Source organism: Ranitomeya imitator, chromosome 2 (assembly GCF_032444005.1).
Source record: "Ranitomeya imitator isolate aRanImi1 chromosome 2, aRanImi1.pri, whole genome shotgun sequence".
NCBI classification, from domain to species: Eukaryota; Metazoa; Chordata; class Amphibia; order Anura; family Dendrobatidae; genus Ranitomeya; species Ranitomeya imitator.
Window position 1 is genome coordinate 846,365,272 of NC_091283.1, and position 20,508 is coordinate 846,385,779.

The 20,508-nt window shown below is 47.6% G+C and overlaps 1 protein-coding gene across 1 annotated transcript; it reads right to left on the reverse strand.

Annotated features, from left to right (window-relative positions):
* Positions 1–7,133: 7,133 nt before the first annotated feature.
* LOC138666134 (uncharacterized) lies at positions 7,134–11,107 on the reverse strand. The gene is made up of 2 exons (XM_069754336.1): positions 10,211–11,107; positions 7,134–7,771 (listed from the first exon to the last, which is right to left on the reverse strand). The coding sequence occupies exons 1-2, from the start codon at positions 10,943–10,945 to the stop codon at positions 7,757–7,759; spliced, it is 750 nt and encodes a 249-aa protein (XP_069610437.1). The 5' UTR covers positions 10,946–11,107; the 3' UTR covers positions 7,134–7,756.
* Positions 11,108–20,508: the final 9,401 nt, after the last annotated feature.

Consider the following 20,508-nt stretch of genomic DNA (forward strand, 5'->3'; position numbering starts at 1 on the left):
ATCAGTGATGGTTTGGGAGCCATGTCATCTGCTGGTGTAGGTCCACTAGGTTTTATCAAGACCAAAGTCAGCGCAGCCGTCTACCAGGAAATGTTAGAGCACTTCATGCTTCCCTCTGCCGACAAGCTTTTTGCTTTTTGGAGATGGAAATGTCATTCTCCAGCAGGACTTGGCCCCTGTCCACATGGCCAAAAGTACCAATACCTGGTGTACAAACAACAGTATCACTGGGCTTGATTGGCAGCAAACTCACCTGACCTTAACCCCATAGAGAATCTATGAATCTATGGGATATGGTCAAGAGCGAGATGAGAGACACCAGACCCAACAATGCAAACGAGCTGAAGGCTGCTATCAAAGCAACCTGGGCGTCCATAACCCCTCAGCAGTGCCACAGGCTGATCGCCTCCGTGCCACGCCGCATTGATGCAGTAATTGAAGCAAAAGGACCCGACCAAATATTGGTTGCATTTACTGAACATACATTTCAGTAGGCCAACATTTCAGATTTTATAATCATTTTTTCAGGCTGGGGTTATAAAGTATTCTAATTTACTGAGATAATGACTTTTGGGTTTTCATTGGCTGTAAGCCATAATCATCAACATTAACAGAGATAAACACGTGAAATAGATCACTCTGTGTATAATGACTCTATATAATATGAGTTTCACTTTTTGGATTGAAGAACTGAAATTAATTAACTTTTGATGATATTCTAATTTTGTGAGAAGCCCCTGTGTATTATATAGCATGGAACACCAAAATGTCTTATTGCAAAAAGGTTTTAACAGAGGCCAAGCAGATCTGTTTATATCCACAAAATATACAGCCAAAAAATGGATGTACTGTATTTTTTGGATTATAAGATGCAATTTTTTTTTTCAAAATTTGGGGAGATAAGGAAGGTGCATCTTATAATGCGGATAAACCTTACCGATACCGTTGCTGCAGGCCGCAGGCTGTGATGAAGGGGTGTCTAGCGGTGCTGCGGGTGCCCTGCGGTGCTGCTGTGGGTGTCCGGCATTGCTGCTGCTGGTGCCCGCTGCTGCGGGGGTGCCCGGCAGTGCTGCGCTGCTGGTATCTTCGATGCTGCGGGGGGCTCTGTCAACATTTTGTGAAAGGCCAGAGCCCCCACAGTTCCATGGTTTCCTGTGCGGTGGACTCTGGGAAAATGGTTGCCGGGGCGGCACATACGCAGATGGAGATCTCGGCATCAAGATCTCGGGAGTCAGACAGCCATGGGGATAACTTTGTTTTGGCAAGAAGGGGCCCCATGATGAGTGTCATGCAGGCAGTCACCAGCTTAATCAGGACCGTTCTAAAGAGGATCCGAAGCTTACGGAAAGGATTAGGTGAAGCTGAGACAGCGAGCCTGTTACCCTATAATTCAAAGCCGGACCAGGTGAATGGCAGGAAGCTGGTAGGCCTAAAAGCACAGACGGGACAGAGATTGTCCAGGAAGAGCAGAGATTGCTAGGACAGGCAGAGATTGTCTGGAAAGAGGCAGGGATTGCTTGAAGTGAGGCAGAGATTGCCAGAAGTGAGGCAGGGATGGCCAGAAGTGAGTCAGGGATTGCTAGAAGTGAGGCAGGGATTGCTAGAAGTGAGGCAGAGATTGCCAGAAGTGAGGCAGAGATTGCCAGAAGTGAGGCAGGGATGGCCAGAAGTGAGGCAGAGATTGCCAGAAGTGAGGCAGGGATGGCCAGAAGTGAGGCAGAGATTGCCAGAAGTGAGGCAGAGATTGCCAGAAGTGAGGCAGAGATTGCCAGAAGTGAGTCAGGGATTGCTAGAAGTGAGGCAGAGATTGCCAGAAGTGAGGCAGAGATTGCCAGAAGTGAGGCAGGGATGGTCAGAAGTGAGGCAGAGATTGCCAGAAGTGAGGCAGGGATGGCCAGAAGTGAGGCAGAGATTGCCAGAAGTGAGGCAGGGATGGCCAGAAGTGAGGCAGAGATTGCCAGGAAGAACAGAGGTTGCCAGAAGTGAGGCAGGGATGGCCAGAAGTGAGGCAGAGATTGCCAGAAGTGAGGCAGAGATTGCTAGAAGTGAGGCAGAGATTGCCAGAAGTGAGTCAGGGATTGCCAGAAGTGAGGCAGAGATTGCCAGAAGTGAGGCAGAGATTGCCAGAAGTGAGGCAGGGATGGTCAGAAGTGAGGCAGAGATTGCCAGAAGTGAGGCAGGGATGGCCAGAAGTGAGGCAGAGATTGCCAGGAAGAACAGAGGTTGCTGGGAAGGCAGGGAAAGCTTTGGAATGTCACTCTGTAAACACTGTGCTGCATTTGTACTAAGAAGTCTGCTGATTACTAAAGTTGAACTGTTTGGAATGAACAACGGGTCTGGAGTGATTTGTGAGACCCATGGACCTGAACATGGAATGACAGAAACAACGGAGACTCCGGCAGTAAATGTGAGTGTTCTGTTGCACTTGCTGCACATGCAGCAGAAGGGACATTATGTTTCATCGGTGGGGTGCCAGGTTGTGGAAACACTACAGCTCCTTGCCACGAATACCACCCTGGCCTCCTTACAGTTCATCAATTGGAAACAAATTGAAAAGATTACTAAAATTCACCTGGCCGTCGTTCTGTCCCACGCCGTAATCCATGTCTGGGAGATAAATAGTTTTCAACCTGGACGGTGCCAAGATGCTACCGTCCAGGCTGAGAACCACTGGTGACTGAACTGCTGCGAGCGCAGCATCAGTGACTAGCGGTGACGTCATCGAGGTTACCTCCAGTCACTGAGGCTCCGTTCCAAGCCAGGCTGAACTGCGGTGACCTCAGCAACATGGAAAAAATACATTATCTGTACTCAGAGAGTTATCACTGTGTTATCTGTGGTGTTACATAGGACTGCAGGTGACATCTACTACATTATCTGTACTCAGAGAGTTATCACTGTGTTATCTGTGGTGTTACATAGGACTGCAGGTGACATCACTACATTATCTATACTCTTGAGAGTTATCACTGTGTTATCTGTGGTGTTACATAGGACTGCAGGTGACATCACTACATTATCTATACTCTTGAGAGTTATCACTGTGTTATCTGTGGTGTTACATAGGACTGCAGGTGACATCACTACATTATCTATACTCTTGAGAGTTATCACTGTGTTATCTGTGGTGTTACATAGGACTGCAGGTGACATCACTACGCTATCTGTACTCAGAGAGTTATCACTGTGTTATCTGTGGTGTTACATAGGACTGCAGGTGACATCACTACGTTGTCTGTACTCACAGAGTTATCACTGTGTTATCTGTGGTGTTACATAGGACTGCCACCCTTTTGTCATTACGTGGATGTGATGTCAGCGTCCTGGTCTCCAGTCACTGAGGCCTCACTGGGAATATTGCCTTTTGCGCTGTGAGTGACATGCGTCCTTGAAGTCTCTTCGGCAGGTATGATGACAGATCGGCTGCCTGATGTCTGCCGGGGGACGGTGGAGGCACAACGTGTCCTGGGTTCCTATGGATGATCGGCGTTAGATGTGGCGCTTGTACCTGTGTTTCTGCATCACAAACGGATGATTTTTTTGTTAATATTCAGTATCTGGAGAGAATATTATGCCTCCACTGCCTCTAATATTCCCTTTAATGTTATTCCTTAAACAAAGAGAAACAAATAAAAGAAATGAAATCAAAGCGCCAACGTTCCTTATTTATGATCCTTCCAATGGGGAAGGTTTGAGATAACAGATGCAAACTAATGCTGCGGTGCACCTCCCTGCCGAAATTAGGGTGCTGCTTGTAGAAGATAATCGGCCTGGCCAAACATCTCTTTATCATGGCTCAGACGCATGCAATGTTCACATATAGCCAAACTGTGCCATATCTACCTATATAGTGCTAAACATTTCCCATTAATGATGTCACCTGAGGCCTCGTTAGCACCAAAGATTTAAGACTAAAGAGAAGAAGAATGGACTGAGAGGGAAGCTGCGGCAGAGGCCTGGGAGAGAAGCTGCGGCAGAGGCCTGGGAGAGAAGCTGCGGCAGAGGCCTGGGAGGGAAGCTGCGGCAGAGGCCTGGGAGGGAAGCTGCGGCAGAGGCCTGGGAGGGAAGCTGCGGCAGAGGCCTGGGAGAGAAGCTGCGGTGTAGGCCTGGGAGAGAAGCTGCGGCAGAGGCCTGGGAGAGAAGCTGCGGCAGAGGCCTGGGAGGGAAGCTGCGGCGGAGGCCTGGGAGAGAAGCTGCGGCAGAGGCCTGGGAGGGAAGCTGCAGCAGAGGCCTGGGAGGGAAGCTACGGCAGAGGCCTGGGAGGGAAGCTACGGCAGAGCCCTGGGAGGGAAGCTGCGGCAGAGGCCTGGGAGGGAAGCTGCGGCGTAGGCCTGGGAGGGAAGCTACGGCAGAGGCCTGGGAGGGAAGCTACGGCAGAGCCCTGGGAGGGAAGCTATGGCAGATGCCTGGGAGGGAAGCTGCGGTGTAGGCCTGGGAGGGAAGCTGCAGCAGAGGCCTGGGAGGGAAGCTGCAGCAGAGGCCTGGGAGGGAAGCTACGGCAGAGGCCTGGGAGGGAAGCTGCGGCGGAGGCCTGGGAGGGAAGCTGCAGCTTAGGCCTGGGAGGGAAGCTACGGCAGAGCCCTGGGAGGGAAGCTGCAGCAGAGGCCTGGGAGGGAAGCTGCGGCGGAGGCCTGGGAGGGAAGCTGCGGTGTAGGCCTGGGAGGGAAGCTGCAGCTGAGGCCTGGGAGGGAATCTGCGGCAGAGCCCTGGGAGGGAAGCTACGGCAGAGGCCTGGGAGGGAAGCTGCAGCTGAGGCCTGGGAGGGAAGCTATGGCAGAGCCCTCGGAGGGAAGCTACGGCAGAGGTCTGGGAGGGAAGCTGCGGCGGAGGCCTGGGAGGGAAGCTGCGGCGGAGGCCTGGGAGGGAAGCTGCAGCGTAGGCCTGGGAGGAAAGCTGCAGCTGAGGCCTGGGAGGGAAGCTACGGCAGAGCCCTGGGAGGGAAGCTGCGGCGGAGGCCTGGGAGGGAAGCTGCGGTGGAGGCCTGGGAGGGAAACTGGGTCAGAAACCTGGGAGGGAAACTGCAGCAGAGAGACCTGGGAGGGAAGCTGCATCCGAGATCTGGGAGGGAAGCTGCATCCGAGATCTGGGAGGGAATATGTGGCAGAGGCCAGGGAGGGAAGCTGGGGCAGAGGCCTGGGAGGGAAGCTGTGGCAGAGGCCTGAGAGGGAAGCTGTGGCAGAGGCCTGGGAGGAAAGCTGGGGCAGAGGCCTGGGAGGGAAGTTGGGGAAGAGGCCTGGGAGGGAAGCTGTGGCAGAGGCCTGGGAGGGAAGCTCTGGCAGAGGCCTGGGAGGGAAGCTGTGGCAGAGGCCTGGGAGGGAAGTTCTGGCAGAGGCTTGGGAGGGAAGCTGCGGGAGAGGCCTGGGAGGGAAGCTGCGGGAGAGGCTTGGGATGGAAGCTGTGGCAGAGTCCTGGGAGGGAAGCTGCAGCAGAGAGGCCTGGGAGGGAAGCTGTGGTGGAGGCCTGGGAGGGAAGCTGCAGCTGAGGCCTGGGAGTGAAGCTGCAGCAGACTCCTGGGAGGGAAGCTGTGGTAGAGGCCTGGGAAGGAAGTTGCATTCGAGTCCTGAGAAGGAAGCTGCAGCCGAGTCCTGGGAGGGAAACTGCATCCGAGTCCTGGGAAGGAAGCTGCAGCAGTTGACAAGGAGAAAAGCTGCCATTTTGTAACAACTACCGCAGGCTAAATTAAGTCTCAAGTTTTGATACGTACCCGATGCCTCTTGTGGATTAACTCATTGAGAGACTTGGGTCCGCAAGGTACATTACAACCCTTGACCTGACGGCTATTGGCAGATCCCCATGTCCCATAGTGCCAAGGAGAAGACGGCCTTCTCAACGCCAGATGGGTGTTTTCAGTACACCAGGATGCCCTTCAGTCTATCTTCCAGAGGGCTATGGATCGGATCCAGGCTCCGCATAAAAAGTATCAGTATCACTCCCTCCATCCTCCCCATCCATCTCATCTCCTCCTCAGAACTTTTCCTCAACATACAATCCTTTGTCTCCAAACACACACAGCCACACTCTCACATACCAAAGCTTGCATGATAAACAGACAACCCTGGCACACCAGCCTCACTACAGAACTAAGGCAGGCTTCTAGGACTGCGGAGCTGAGATAAAAAAGTGTCTCATTCCAATGAGCACTTTATTACATTCAAACAGTCATACACTACTTTCAAGTCCACTTTTGCAAAACAAACCTACTTCTCATCTCTCATATCCTCCCTGTCTCACAACCCTAAACAGCTATTCAACACCTTTAATTCTCTCTTCCATCCCCCAGAAGCAGAAGATCGATAACATCAAAGAAAGCTTTGGCCTACAACACCCAGAGCCTTTCCTCATAACTACTTAGCCCTCCTCCAAAACCAACTTCTCCACCATTACAGAAGATCGACTTTCCGCCCTACTCTTGAGATCACATCTCACCACCTGTGCACTTGATGCAATCCTGTCCCACCTCATCCCAAACATCACCTCAGTCTTCATCCCAAGCCTAACCCATCTCTTCAACCTATCAACAACAACTGCTGTCTTCCCCTCATGCTTCAAACATGCCTCAGATACAAAAACCGTGTGCACTACTGGAGAAGAATGGTGCTAGGTTAGGTTCCCACACCTTCATAGACTATAAAGAAAAAGAACCCAGCACTCAACTGATGCTTTAGTGCAATTTTAATCGTAGTAGTACCCAATAAACGTTTCGGTCCTTGAATGGACCTTCGTCAGTAACTACATGTGAAAACCAAAAACAAGTGTAAACAAAAATTACAGAAAATAAAGTTGCATACAAAATAAAGTATATACAAGGTATTTTGGAAAAGGACAATAGCATCGATACAAAACTCTGGTCAATCTATACATAGAGTATATGCTGGGGAGAAAATAACCCGAATATCTAGGCTGAATTATGTTCCACTCAGGATGAAATAAGGAGAGATACACCAGAAAGATGATAGTGGGAGAGGAGGTACATACCGTACTGTAGAATAATAGAATAGACCGTATGGTCATAGGGTACAAAAAAGCAGCGTCTGTAAGTGTAAGAAAGTCCCATAAAATTCCCATGGACCGGTAAGCACAGGGTGTCGGGATATAAGGTAAAACATACCTTATGTATGAGTCAGATAGGAGCGGTACTGTGGGTGGATAATGAAAAAGAAATTACATGCCGAAAAAAAAAAAAAAAAAAAAAAAATTACATACAGCAAAAACCGGCCGATCAGAGAAACGCTCTAGTGCAGGGGATTTACCTGAGGAGACCGAGCTGGATGGTGGTGCTGTCAGACGCGGTGTCCACCGCTAGTCTGATCAGAAGTAAGTGCGGCCGCCATCTTATAAGAAAGGGGCGGGACAAGCCAGCTCCAACAGCCAATCAGCGGCTGGGTGGCAGACAGGAAGTGACGGCGCGCTGTGAGGACTACCTCAGTGTGCAGCTCAATGAGAGTTCCTGTGTATGGTAACCGGAAGTGACATCACGTTGTCATAGGGATAGGGCAATACAATGGAAAAAAAAAAAAAAAAACAAACACGAGCGCTGCGGAAAGCGCGGCAAGGAGAAAGTAGAAAAGGAATGAAAATACAGGCAACATAGGACAAGTGATATGGAGCTGAAGTGCCTATACGGAGATGATATGCTGGGTGAACAATCTCCATGGTGATAGGTGCTCCTATGGTCTATAGGTCTGATTAGTGATATGATCAGCTAGGTGAGGATAACCAGCTTGGTCCAGTGAGGTGTGCGGGTAGACCGAAGTGATCAGTACAGACGACTCTAGAGGTAAAAGAAAGGAAGAATTAGACAATGGTAAAAATTGCATCAATGACTTACAATGGTAAAAATAACAAAACCAGTAAGATAGAAGAAGTCCGTAATGACCTGTGGGAAAATAACATGATACCACATTGCAGGGCAAATCACCCGATAGTACCATACAGTCTCAGAGAAAAGAGGCTAAATCATAGTCTCTATTGAGTCCCAATGGGTGGAGGGTCTCCAATGTGTGGATCCAAAACGCTTCCCTCCGCTTTAGGCGAGCAACCCGATCACCACCCCGCCGGATGGGGGGGATATGTTCTATTACCTGGAACTGTAGCTGTGAGATATTATGACCCAAATTATGGAAGTGGAGGGGGATGGGTAACAACAGGTTCTTACAGCGGACCGTGGATTTATGTTTGGAAATCCGATCGCGAATAGGTTGCGTTGTTTCACCTATGTATAGAAGTCCACAGGGACATTTGATTAAGTATATAACCCATGATGAAGCGCATGTGAAATACTCCGGGATTCGGAATGACTTTCCAGAGCGAGGATGATGGAAGCGGGGTCCTTTAAGGACATTATGACATTGAGAGCAGTTCAGGCATGGGAAGGTCCCGGTACGTGGACTCTGTAAGAACCGTTGGCGGGGGGATGGAATACCTGATCCCAAGTCTGCCCTGACCAACGAGTCCTTTAAGTTGGGTGGACGTTTGAAACAGGGAAGAAAAGGGTTCTGAAACTCAGTAACGTTGGGGTAACCCTTGGACAGCAGGTGCCAATTCCGGCGTATTGACCTATGTAGAATGTACGCAAACGGGTGATATGAATGAACAAACGGGATCCGATTAGAGGCTCTATTGGGTCGTGGGGTAGGGGGGGCAGCGGCTTTTTCCAGTATCGCTGGCGGGTAACCCCGTTGAGTGAACTTAGAAGCCATTTCCTGGAGGCGGATCGATCTAAGCTCTGTGTCAGACACAATCTTAGAGACCCGATAAAATTGGGACTTAGGTACTGAATTTTTTGTGGCCGGAGGGTGGAAACTCGTAAAATGTAACAAACTGTTACGGTCAGTGCTTTTAGTGTAGAGGTCGGTAGTGAAAGAGCCATCAGGTTGTAGAATGACTAAGGTGTCTAGGAAATTGATCTGTGTAGTACTGTAAGACATGGTGAAAGAGATACCTGGCCAGGCCGTGTTCAGCCAATCGAAGAAGAACGCGAGGGCTTCCAACGAGCCCCCCCATATGCAAAAGACGTCGTCGATGTAACGTTTCCATACAAGGACGTGGTCACGAAATAGTGGGTGAGGGTATATCTGACTCTCCTCAAAATCGGCCATGTAGCAATTAGCATACGGGGGTGCTACGTTGGAGCCCATCGCGGTACCACGGATTTGTAGATAAAAGTCATCCTGGAACAAAAAATAATTACGGGTAAGAATGATGGTTAGTAGGTCAATACACAAGTTGATCTGGTTGGGTAGCAAGCCGGACTGGGTCAGGAGTTTATGGACCGAATTGATGCCTTCTATATGGGGGATAGATGTATACAAGTCTTTTACATCCATTGTTACCAGAATTGAGTGTGGAGGAATGGGACTTATGTCTTTCAGGATGTTAAGGAAGGATCCTGTGTCCAGGATAAAGGATTTTGATGTCCTAATCAATGGGGTGAGAATTTTTTCTAGGTAAATGGCCAGTGGGGAGAGGATAGAGTCGGTAGAGGCGACTATGGGCCTCCCTGGGGGTTTCTCTAAGTTTTTGTGGATTTTGGGAATGGTATAAAATACTGGGGTGATAGGGTGTAGTTTGGTGAGGAAGTCCCGTGTCTTAGGGTCTAAGACCCCTAACTCAATATATTTCAAAAGAGTGTCCGAGATGATTTGACGAGTCACGGATAGGGGGTCATGTGGTAATTTAACATAGATCGTGGGATCACCTAGTTGGCGTTTGATTTCAAGAAGGTAGTCCGATCTATTCATAATCACAAGGGCGCCCCCTTTATCTGCAGGTTTGAAAATGAGGTTGTTGTCGTTTTGTAGGTCCCGTATGGCTTGTCGTTCCATGGGAGAGAGATTGGGGGGAAAAAACAATTTACCCTTTCTGATATCCTCACATAGTAATTTAAATGATTCTTTCACGAAACCTATGAAAGATTCCATGGCGTGTGAGCCTTGGGGAGGTCTGAAATGACTTTTGGTGTAGAGCCCTAGGCTCCGTGAAGAGAGAGGACCGTCAGATGAGCCCGTGGAGGGTAGGGTAGAAGATGATTCGGGAGATGTGGAGAAAAAGGCCTTAAGTCTAAGTGATCGAAAGAATCTCTGAAGATCCATTTCAAGATCAAATGTATGACATTGGTATGATGGACAAAAAGACAAACCTTTCTGCAGGACTTTGTATTCCGCTACACCAAGTAATCTATCAGAGATGTTAATTACCAATGGATTGGTACCTGAGATCTCGTTATCCTCCCTTGGGCCGAGTCTCCTCCTATGTCCGTGGCCGCGCCTCGTGGTCTTCTTCTCGGGAAGCGTTGTCGTTGGCCTAAAAAACGGGGTGGAAGTGTGGCAGGGGTACCCAACTCCTGTTCTGAGCCTGATGTTGAGTAGTCGAGGGAGGTACGCTGGGCCTGGCGAGATGGGTTTCGACGTCCGGCATAATTGTCCTGCCATCTGTATACCTGTTGGCGCTCGTAGTCCTCCGTGTCCCTATTGAATTTGCTACGTTTTCTGTCCTCTGTCTCCCGTCGGTGCTTCTCGATGTTTCTGGATATTTGGTCCTTGAGGGTAATCAGTTCCTCGGGGGTCCCAGATGAAGACAGTTGAGCCTCGATGGATTTGATGGTCTCGGAGCTTGTGGAGATCGCTTTCTGCAGGTGCTCAATCGTCAGGGTAATAATGTCGAAAGAACATTTATTTAATATTTGTTCATATCTGGTGCAATACTCGGGAGAGTCCCGAAACAGTGTGGGACGTAGTGGAACCCGTAGACCCCTAGGGATCCGTTGTGCTCGAAGATACTCAGAGAGTGTGGCACAGTGAAGTTCGATGTTGGTAAAGTGACGGAGTTCCCTTTCTAGATCTCTCCCCCTTGCTTCCCTAGGAGGGATTTTTAAAAAATCGCTACTGAAAGTGGAACGTGCCAGGATATTCGAGGTCTCCTCAGCATTATAGGAGAATGTGGACATGACCCGTCAGTGTGCAATCACGTAGGGGAAGATTATCAGATACAAAAACCGTGTGCACTACTGGAGAAGAATGGTGCTAGGTTAGGTTCCCACACCTTCATAGACTATAAAGAAAAAGAACCCAGCACTCAACTGATGCTTTAGTGCAATTTTAATCGTAGTAGTACCCAATAAACGTTTCGGTCCTTGAATGGACTCTATCCTCTCCCCACTGGCCATTTACCTAGAAAAAATTCTCACCCCATTGATTAGGACATCAAAATCCTTTATCCTGGACACAGGATCCTTCCTTAACATCCTGAAAGACATAAGTCCCATTCCTCCACACTCAATTCTGGTAACAATGGATGTAAAAGACTTGTATACATCTATCCCCCATATAGAAGGCATCAATTCGGTCCATAAACTCCTGACCCAGTCCGGCTTGCTACCCAACCAGATCAACTTGTGTATTGACCTACTAACCATCATTCTTACCCGTAATTATTTTTTGTTCCAGGATGACTTTTATCTACAAATCCGTGGTACCGCGATGGGCTCCAACGTAGCACCCCCGTATGCTAATTGCTACATGGCCGATTTTGAGGAGAGTCAGATATACCCTCACCCACTATTTCGTGACCACGTCCTTGTATGGAAACGTTACATCGACGACGTCTTTTGCATATGGGGAGGCTCGTTGGAAGCCCTCGCGTTCTTCTTCGATTGGCTGAACACGGCCTGGCCAGGTATCTCTTTCACCATGTCTTACAGTACTACACAGATCAATTTCCTAGACACCTTAGTCATTCTACAACCTGATGGCTCTTTCACTACCGACCTCTACACTAAAAGCACTGACCGTAACAGTTTGTTACATTTTACGAGTTTCCACCCTCCGGCCACAAAAAATTCAGTACCTAAGTCCCAATTTTATCGGGTCTCTAAGATTGTGTCTGACACAGAGCTTAGATCGATCCGCCTCCAGGAAATGGCTTCTAAGTTCACTCAACGGGGTTACCCGCCAGCGATACTGGAAAAAGCCGCTGCCCCCCCTACCCCACGACCCAATAGAGCCTCTAATCGGATCCCGTTTGTTCATTCATATCACCCGTTTGCGTACATTCTACATAGGTCAATACGCCGGAATTGGCACCTGCTGTCCAAGGGTTACCCCAACGTTACTGAGTTTCAGAACCCTTTTCTTCCCTGTTTCAAACGTCCACCCAACTTAAAGGACTCGTTGGTCAGGGCAGACTTGGGATCAGGTATTCCATCCCCCCGCCAACGGTTCTTACAGAGTCCACGTACCGGGACCTTCCCATGCCTGAACTGCTCTCAATGTCATAATGTCCTTAAAGGACCCCGCTTCCATCATCCTCGCTCTGGAAAGTCATTCCGAATCCCGGAGTATTTCACATGCGCTTCATCATGGGTTATATACTTAATCAAATGTCCCTGTGGACTTCTATACATAGGTGAAACAACGCAACCTATTCGCGATCGGATTTCCAAACATAAATCCACGGTCCGCTGTAAGAACCTGTTGTTACCCATCCCCCTCCACTTCCATAATTTGGGTCATAATATCTCACAGCTACAGTTCCAGGTAATAGGACATATCCCCCCCATCCGGCGGGGTGGTGATCGGGTTGCTCGCCTAAAGCGGAGGGAAGCGTTTTGGATCCACACATTGGAGACCCTCCACCCATTGGGACTCAATAGAGACTATGATTTAGCCTCTTTTCTCTGAGACTGTATGATACTATCGGGTGATTTGCCCTGCAATGTGGTATCATGTTATTTTCCCACAGGTCATTACGGACTTCTTCTATCTTACTGGTTTTGTTATTTTTACCATTGTAAGTCATTGATGCAATTTTTACCATTGTCTAATTCTTCCTTTCTTTTACCTCTAGAGTCGTCTGTACTGATCACTTCGGTCTACCCGCACACCTCACTGGACCAAGCTGGTTATCCTCACCTAGCTGATCATATCACTAATCAGACCTATAGACCATAGGAGCACCTATCACCATGGAGATTGTTCACCCAGCATATCATCTCCGTATAGGCACTTCAGCTCCATATCACTTGTCCTATGTTGCCTGTATTTTCATTCCTTTTCTACTTTCTCCTTGCCGCGCTTTCCGCAGCGCTCGTGTTTGTTTTTTGTTTTTTTTTTTTTCCATTGTATTGCCCTATCCCTATGACAACGTGATGTCACTTCCGGTTACCATACACAGGAACTCTCATTGAGCTGCACACTGAGGTAGTCCTCACAGCGCGCCGTCACTTCCTGTCTGCCACCCAGCCGCTGATTGGCTGTTGGAGCTGGCTTGTCCCGCCCCTTTCTTATAAGATGGCGGCCGCACTTACTTCTGATCAGACTAGCGGTGGACACCGCGTCTGACAGCACCACCATCCAGCTCGGTCTCCTCAGGTAAATCCCCTGCACTAGAGCGTTTCTCTGATCGGCCGGTTTTTGCTGTATGTAATTTTTTTTTTTTTTTTTTTTTTTTTCGGCATGTAATTTCTTTTTCATTATCCACCCACAGTACCGCTCCTATCTGACTCATACATAAGGTATGTTTTACCTTATATCCCCTGACACCCTGTGCTTACCGGTCCATGGGAATTTTATGGGACTTTCTTACACTTACAGACGCTGCTTTTTTGTACCCTATGACCATACGGTCTATTCTATTATTCTACAGTACGGTATGTACCTCCTCTCCCACTATCATCTTTCTGGTGTATCTCTCCTTATTTCATCCTTAGTGGAACATAATTCAGCCTAGATATTCGGGTTATTTTCTCCCCAGCATATACTCTATGTATAGATTGACCAGAGTTTTGTATCGATGCTATTGTCCTTTTCCAAAATACCTTGTATATACTTTATTTTGTATGCAACTTTATTTTCTGTAATTTTTGTTTACACTTGTTTTTGGTTTTCACATGTAGTTACTGACGAAGGTCCATTCAAGGACCGAAACGTTTATTGGGTACTACTACGATTAAAATTGCACTAAAGCATCAGTTGAGTGCTGGGTTCTTTTTCTTTATAGTCAAACATGCCTCAATCACACCTATCCTCAAAAAGCCCTCTCTTGTCCCATCCTCTGAATCTAGCTATCACCAGATATCACTTCTCCCCTTTGCCTCCAAACTGGTGCAACAACACATCCATCTTGAACTGTCCTTCCACCTATCCTTCCGCTCCCTCTTCAACCGCTTACAATCTGGCTTCCGACCGCATCACTCCACTGAAACTGCCATAGCTAAAAAGTCACCAATGACCTATTAACCGACAAAGCCAAGCGACGCTACTCTGTCCCCCTCCTCCAGGACCTGTCCTTTGCCTTCTACACTACTCTGTCCTCCTCCTATGGGATGTGTCCTCTGCCTTCTACACTACTCTGTCCTCCTGCTCCTGGACCTATCCTCTCTCTTTAACACAGTGGACATTCCCTCTTCCTACAGACCCTCTCATCTCTTGGCATCACACTCTTGGCCCTATCTTGGATCTCTTCATACACAACAGACCGGACATTCAGCGTCTCCCACTCACACACCACCTCCTCACCTCGCCCCCTATCTGTCGGAGTCCCACAAGGTTATGTCCTAGGGCCCCTGCTCTTCTCCATTTACACCTTTGGCCTGGGACAGCTCAGAATCCCACGGCTTTCAGTATCATCTCTATGCTGATGACACACAGATCTACATATCTAGACCAGATATCACCTCCCTACTAACCAGAATCCCACAATGTCTGTCCACTATTTCATGTTTCATCTCTGCTAGATTTCCTTAACATTTATAAAATTTACCTTTGATAAAACAGAATTCATAATCTTTCCCCATCTCACTCGACTCCCCCAACAGACCTATCCATCAAAGTCAATGGCTGTCCACTCCCCCCAGTCTCACAAGCTCGCTGCGTCAGGGTAATCCTGGACTCTCCTTCAAATTACATATCCAAGCTCTTTCCACCTCCTGCCAACTCTAACTCAAAAACATCTCTCAGACCCGACATTCCTTAATCAAGTAGCTGCAAAAACACTAGTCCATGCCCTCATCATCATCCGCCTCGACTACTGCAACCTCTTGCTTTGTGGCCTCCCCTCTAACACATGCCATCTATCCTAAGCTTTGCTGCCTGACTAATCCACCTCTTTTTCAAAAACCTGACCGGCACATCCAAACATAGACTAAGTGTGAACAGGTGCTGAACCTAGAGTCGCCAACTCGTATATAGTTAAGTAAATAAGGCAGCACACTGCAGCGCTAAAACCTGCAAACTTGAAACACGAAATTTGAACTGCATTACTGCACTAGAAACATGAAAAATGAGAGCGTTTAGCGCATAAAAATGGCCAATTTTATGTGTACCTGGTAGCCCCTTTACGGCATCTCTCTTATATATTTTTCATGTTTCTAGTGCAGTAATGCAGGTCAAATTTTGTGTTTCAAGTTTCAGCACCTGTTCACACTTAGTCTATGTTTGGATGTGCCGGTCAGGTTTTTGAAATGTATTCTTTAGCCTTCTGATCATGCACTCCGCCTCCTAGCCACAGGTGTTTTAATTACAGCAGGTCCAATACCCCTCCATAGAGAGAGAGAATTTTAGTCTAGGAAGAGGTTTCACATGTACCCATTCAGATGGAGACGTTTATTCTCAGCGAGGTAAGGCAAGTTTAGGACCTGGTATAAGAGAGATGCCGTAAAGGGGCTACCAGGTGTTATGACCTGGTGGTAAGGACAATAATGGACCTGGTGGTTAAGAGCACACGGAATGACATGATAGTTACAAATAATATAGGACGAGCTCTGAGACGTGGGAACTCTGCTGACCGCAATCCCTAATCCTATCACACACACTAGAAATAGCCGTGGATTGCTCCTAACGCTCCCTATGCAACTCGGCACAGCCTAAGGAACTAGCTAGCCCTGAAGATAGAAAAATAAAGCCTACCTTGCCTCAGAGAAATTCCCCAAAGGAAAAGGCAGCCCCCCACATATAATGACTGTGAGTAAAGATGAAAATACAAACACAGAGATGAAATAGATTTAGCAAAGTGAGGCCCGACTTACTGAACAGACTGAGGATAGGAAAGGTAACTTTGCGGTCAGCACAAAAAACTACAAAAAGACCACGCAGAGGGCGCAAAAAGACCCTCCGCACCGACTCACGGTGCGGAGGCGCTCCCTCTGCGTCCCAGAGCTTCCAGCAAGCAAGACAACAATCAAAATAGCAAGCTGCACAGAAAAATAGCAAACAAAGAAAAACAAGCAGGAACTTAGCTTCTGCTGGGAAGACAGGTCACAAGACCGATCCAGGAGTGAACTAGACCAATACTGGAACATTGACAGGTGGCATGGAGCAATGATCTAAGTGGAGTTAAATAGAGCAGCCAGCTAACGAATTAACCTCGTCACCTGTGGAAGGAAACTCAGAAGCCGCAGCCCCACTCACAACCAACAGAGGAAGCCCATGGACAGAACCAGCCGAAGTACCATTCATGACCACAGGAGGGAGCTTGACAACAGAATTCACAACAGTACCCCCCCCTTGAGGAGGGGTCACCGAACCCTCACCAGAGCCCCCAGGCCGACCAGGACGAGCCAAATGAAAGGCACGAACCAGATCGGCAGCATGAACATTGGAGGCAAAGACCCAGGAATTATCTTCCTGACCATAACCCTTCCACTTGACCAGGTACTGGAGTTTCCGTCTCGAAATACGAGAATCCAAAATCTTCTCCACCACATACTCCAACTCCCCCTCAACCAACACCGGGGCAGGAGGATCAACGGATGGAACCACAGGCGCCACGTACCTCCGCAACAACGACCTATGGAATACATTATGGATGGCAAAAGAAGCCGGAAGGGTCAAACGAAACGACACAGGATTGAGAACCTCAGAAATCCTATACGGACCAATGAAACGAGGCTTAAACTTAGGAGAGGAAACCTTCATAGGAACATAACGAGACGACAACCAAACCAAATCCCCAACACGAAGTCGGGGACCCACACAGCGCCGGCTTTTAGCGAAGCGTTGAGCCTTCTCCTGGATTCCTTTACATAACTCTGCATAGCGGCGTGCTCTGGCACAGATAAATTGAACAGTCGGCCCTTAGGAAACTTACTACCAGGAATCAAAGAGATAGCACAATCGCAATCCCTATGAGGAGGTAGGGCACTGGATTTGGGCTCATCAAATACATCCTGGTAATCCGACAAAAACTCCGGGACTTCAGAAGGGGTGGATGACGAAATGGACAAAAATGGAACATCACCATGTACCCCCTGACAACCCCAGCTGGACACAGACATTGATGTCCAATCCAATACTGGATTATGGACCTGTAGCCATGGCAACCCCAAAACGACCACATCATGCAGATTATGCAACACCAAAAAGCGAATATCCTCCTGATGTGCAGGAGCCATGCACATGGTCAATTGGGTCCAGTACTGAGGCTTATTCTTGGCCAAAGGCGTAGCATCAATTCCTCTCAATGGAATAGGATACTGCAAGGGCTCCAAGAAAAAACCACAGCGCCTAGCAAACTCCAAGTCCATCAAATTCAGGGCAGAGCCTGAATTCACAAATGCCATAACAGAATAGGATGACAAAGAGCAAATCAGAGTAACGGACAAAAGAAATTTCGACTGTACCGTACCAATGGTGGCAGACCTAGCGAAACGCTTAGTGCGCTTAGGACAATCGGAGATAACATGAGTGGAATCACCACAGTAAAAACACAGCCCATTCCGACGTCTGTGCTCTTGTCGCTCAGCTCTGGTCAAAGTCCTATTGACTGCATAGGCTCAGGTCTATGCTCAGATAATACCGCCAAATGGTGCACAGCTTTACGCTCACGCAAGCGTCGATCGATCTGAATGGCCAAAGACATAGACTCATTCAGACCAGCAGGCATGGGAAATCCCACCATGACATCCTTAAGGGCTTCAGAGAGACCCTTTCTGAAAATTGCTGCCAGGGCACATTCATTCCACTGAGTGAGTACAGACCACTTCCTAAACTTCTGACAATATATCTCTACCTCATCCTGACCCTGACACAGAGCCAGCAAGATTTTCTCTGCCTGATCCACTGAATTTGGTTCATCATAAAGCAATCCGAGCGCCAGAAAAAAACGCATCAACATCACGCAATGCCGGATCTCCTGGCGCAAGGGAAAATGCCCAGTCTTGAGGGTCGCCACGTAACAAAGATGTAATGATTTTCACTTGTTGAACAGGGTCACCTGAGGAGCGAGGTTTCAAAGCAAGAAACAATTTACAATTATTTTTGAAATTCAGAAACTTAGATCTATCCCCAAAAAACAAATCAGGAATTGGAATCCTAGGCTCTAACATCGGATTCTGAACCACAAAATCTTGAATGTTTTGTACCCTTGCAGTGAGATTATTCATACAAGAGGACAGACCTTGAATGTCCATATCTACACCTGTGTTCTGGACCACCCAGATGTAAAGGGGAAAAGAGAGACAAATCACACTGCAAAGAAAAAAAAATGGTCTCAGAACTTCTCTTATCCCTCTATTGAGATGCATTAATACTTTGGGCCACCTGTACTGTTATGACCTGGTGGTAAGGACAATAATGGACCTGGTGGTTAAGAGCACACGGAATGACCTGATAGTTACAAATAATATAGGACGAGCTCTGAGACGTGGGAACTCTGCTGACCGCAATCCCTAATCCTATCACACACACTAGAAATAGCCGTGGATTGCTCCTAACGCTCCCTATGCAACTCGGCACAGCCTAAGGAACTAGCTAGCCCTGAAGATAGAAAAATAAAGCCTACCTTGCCTCAGAGAAATTCCCCAAAGGAAAAGGCAGCCCCCCACATATAATGACTGTGAGTAAAGATGAAAATACAAACACAGAGATGAAATAGATTTAGCAAAGTGAGGCCCGACTTACTGAACAGACTGAGGATAGGAAAGGTAACTTTGCGGTCAGCACAAAAAACTACAAAAAGACCACGCAGAGGGTGCAAAAAGACCCTCCGCACCGACTCACGGTGCGGAGGCGCTCCCTCTGCGTCCCAGAGCTTCCAGCAAGCAAGACAACAATCAAAATAGCAAGCTGGACAGAAAAATAGCAAACAAAGAAAAACAAGCAGGAACTTAGCTTCTGCTGGGAAGACAGGTCACAAGAATGATCCAGGAGTGAACTAGACCAATACTGGAACATTGACAGGTGGCATATAGCAATGATCTAAGTGGAGTTAAATAGAGCAGCCAGCTAACGAATTAACCTCATCACCTGTGGAAGGAAACTCAGAAGCCGCAGCCCCACTCACAACCAACAGAGGAAGCCCATGGACAGAACCAGCCGAAGTACCATTCATGACCACAGGAGGGAGCTTGACAACAGAATTCACAACAACCAGGTACACATAAAATTGGCCATTTTTATGCGCTAAACGCTCTCATTTTTCATGTTTCTAGTGCAGTAATGCAGTTCAAATTTCGTGTTTCAAGTTTGCAGGTTTTAGCGCTGCAGTGTGCTGCCTTATTTACTTAACTAATCCACCTCTTTCCCGCCTTCTATCTGTCAATCCCTTCACTGGCTCCCCATTACCCAGAGACTCCAGTACAAAACCCTAACCATGATGTACAACGCCATCCACAACCTGTCTCCTCCATACATCTGTGACCTCGTCTCCCGGTACTTACCTACACGCAACCTTCGATCCTCACAAGATCTCCTTCTCTACTCCCCTCTTATTTCCTCTTCCCACAATCGCATAGAATTTATTGTCCGTGAGATCTTGTACGTTCTTAACACAATGATCAAGTTTACCTTTGCAAATTTAATTCCAATGTTCGTCAATTCTTTTGTTAAGTTTCCTCGCTGTGCAAATCATAAATCGCAGGAGCGCTATAACATGTAAGATAACCCCCTCTGCATTACATGTAGTGAAATCAATGGTTTTGTGTTGAGACTTTTTTGAAACGTCTGAACTTACTTATTGAATATTTTCATTCGCCCTGTGTCCTTCCACATTACATAACTTGCAATTAAGACCCAGAAAAAAATTGTCTCTGATGGCTTTGTACTCTGTCTTAATATGTTGAAACCAGAAGTTTCCGTCCACTATATATAAAGACACATCTGCAAGTTTTTCTCAATATCTGACATGAAATCAGAATACACCTTTCCCGTTTTAGGACAATTAGGATTACCATAATTATTAATATTTGCCAAATGCTGGAATAATGAGAGAGAGAGAATGTTTTAAGGCATTTTTATTACTTACTGCAAAGGCAAACGTTTTCATATACAGTATTTAATTAGTATTTGGTACCATTGCCCTTAACCTGAATGACTTGGGTGACATGTTTGGGATTTCCTTCCACAAGCTTCTCACAATAGTTGGTGGGAATTTGGGCCAATTCCCCCTGACAGCACTGGTGTACCTGGTCCAGGTTTGTAAGTCCTTTGCTCGCACCGGCCTTTTCAGCTCTGCCCATATGTTTTCAATAGGATTGAGATGTGGGCTTTGTGATGGCCGCTCCAAAACATTGACTTT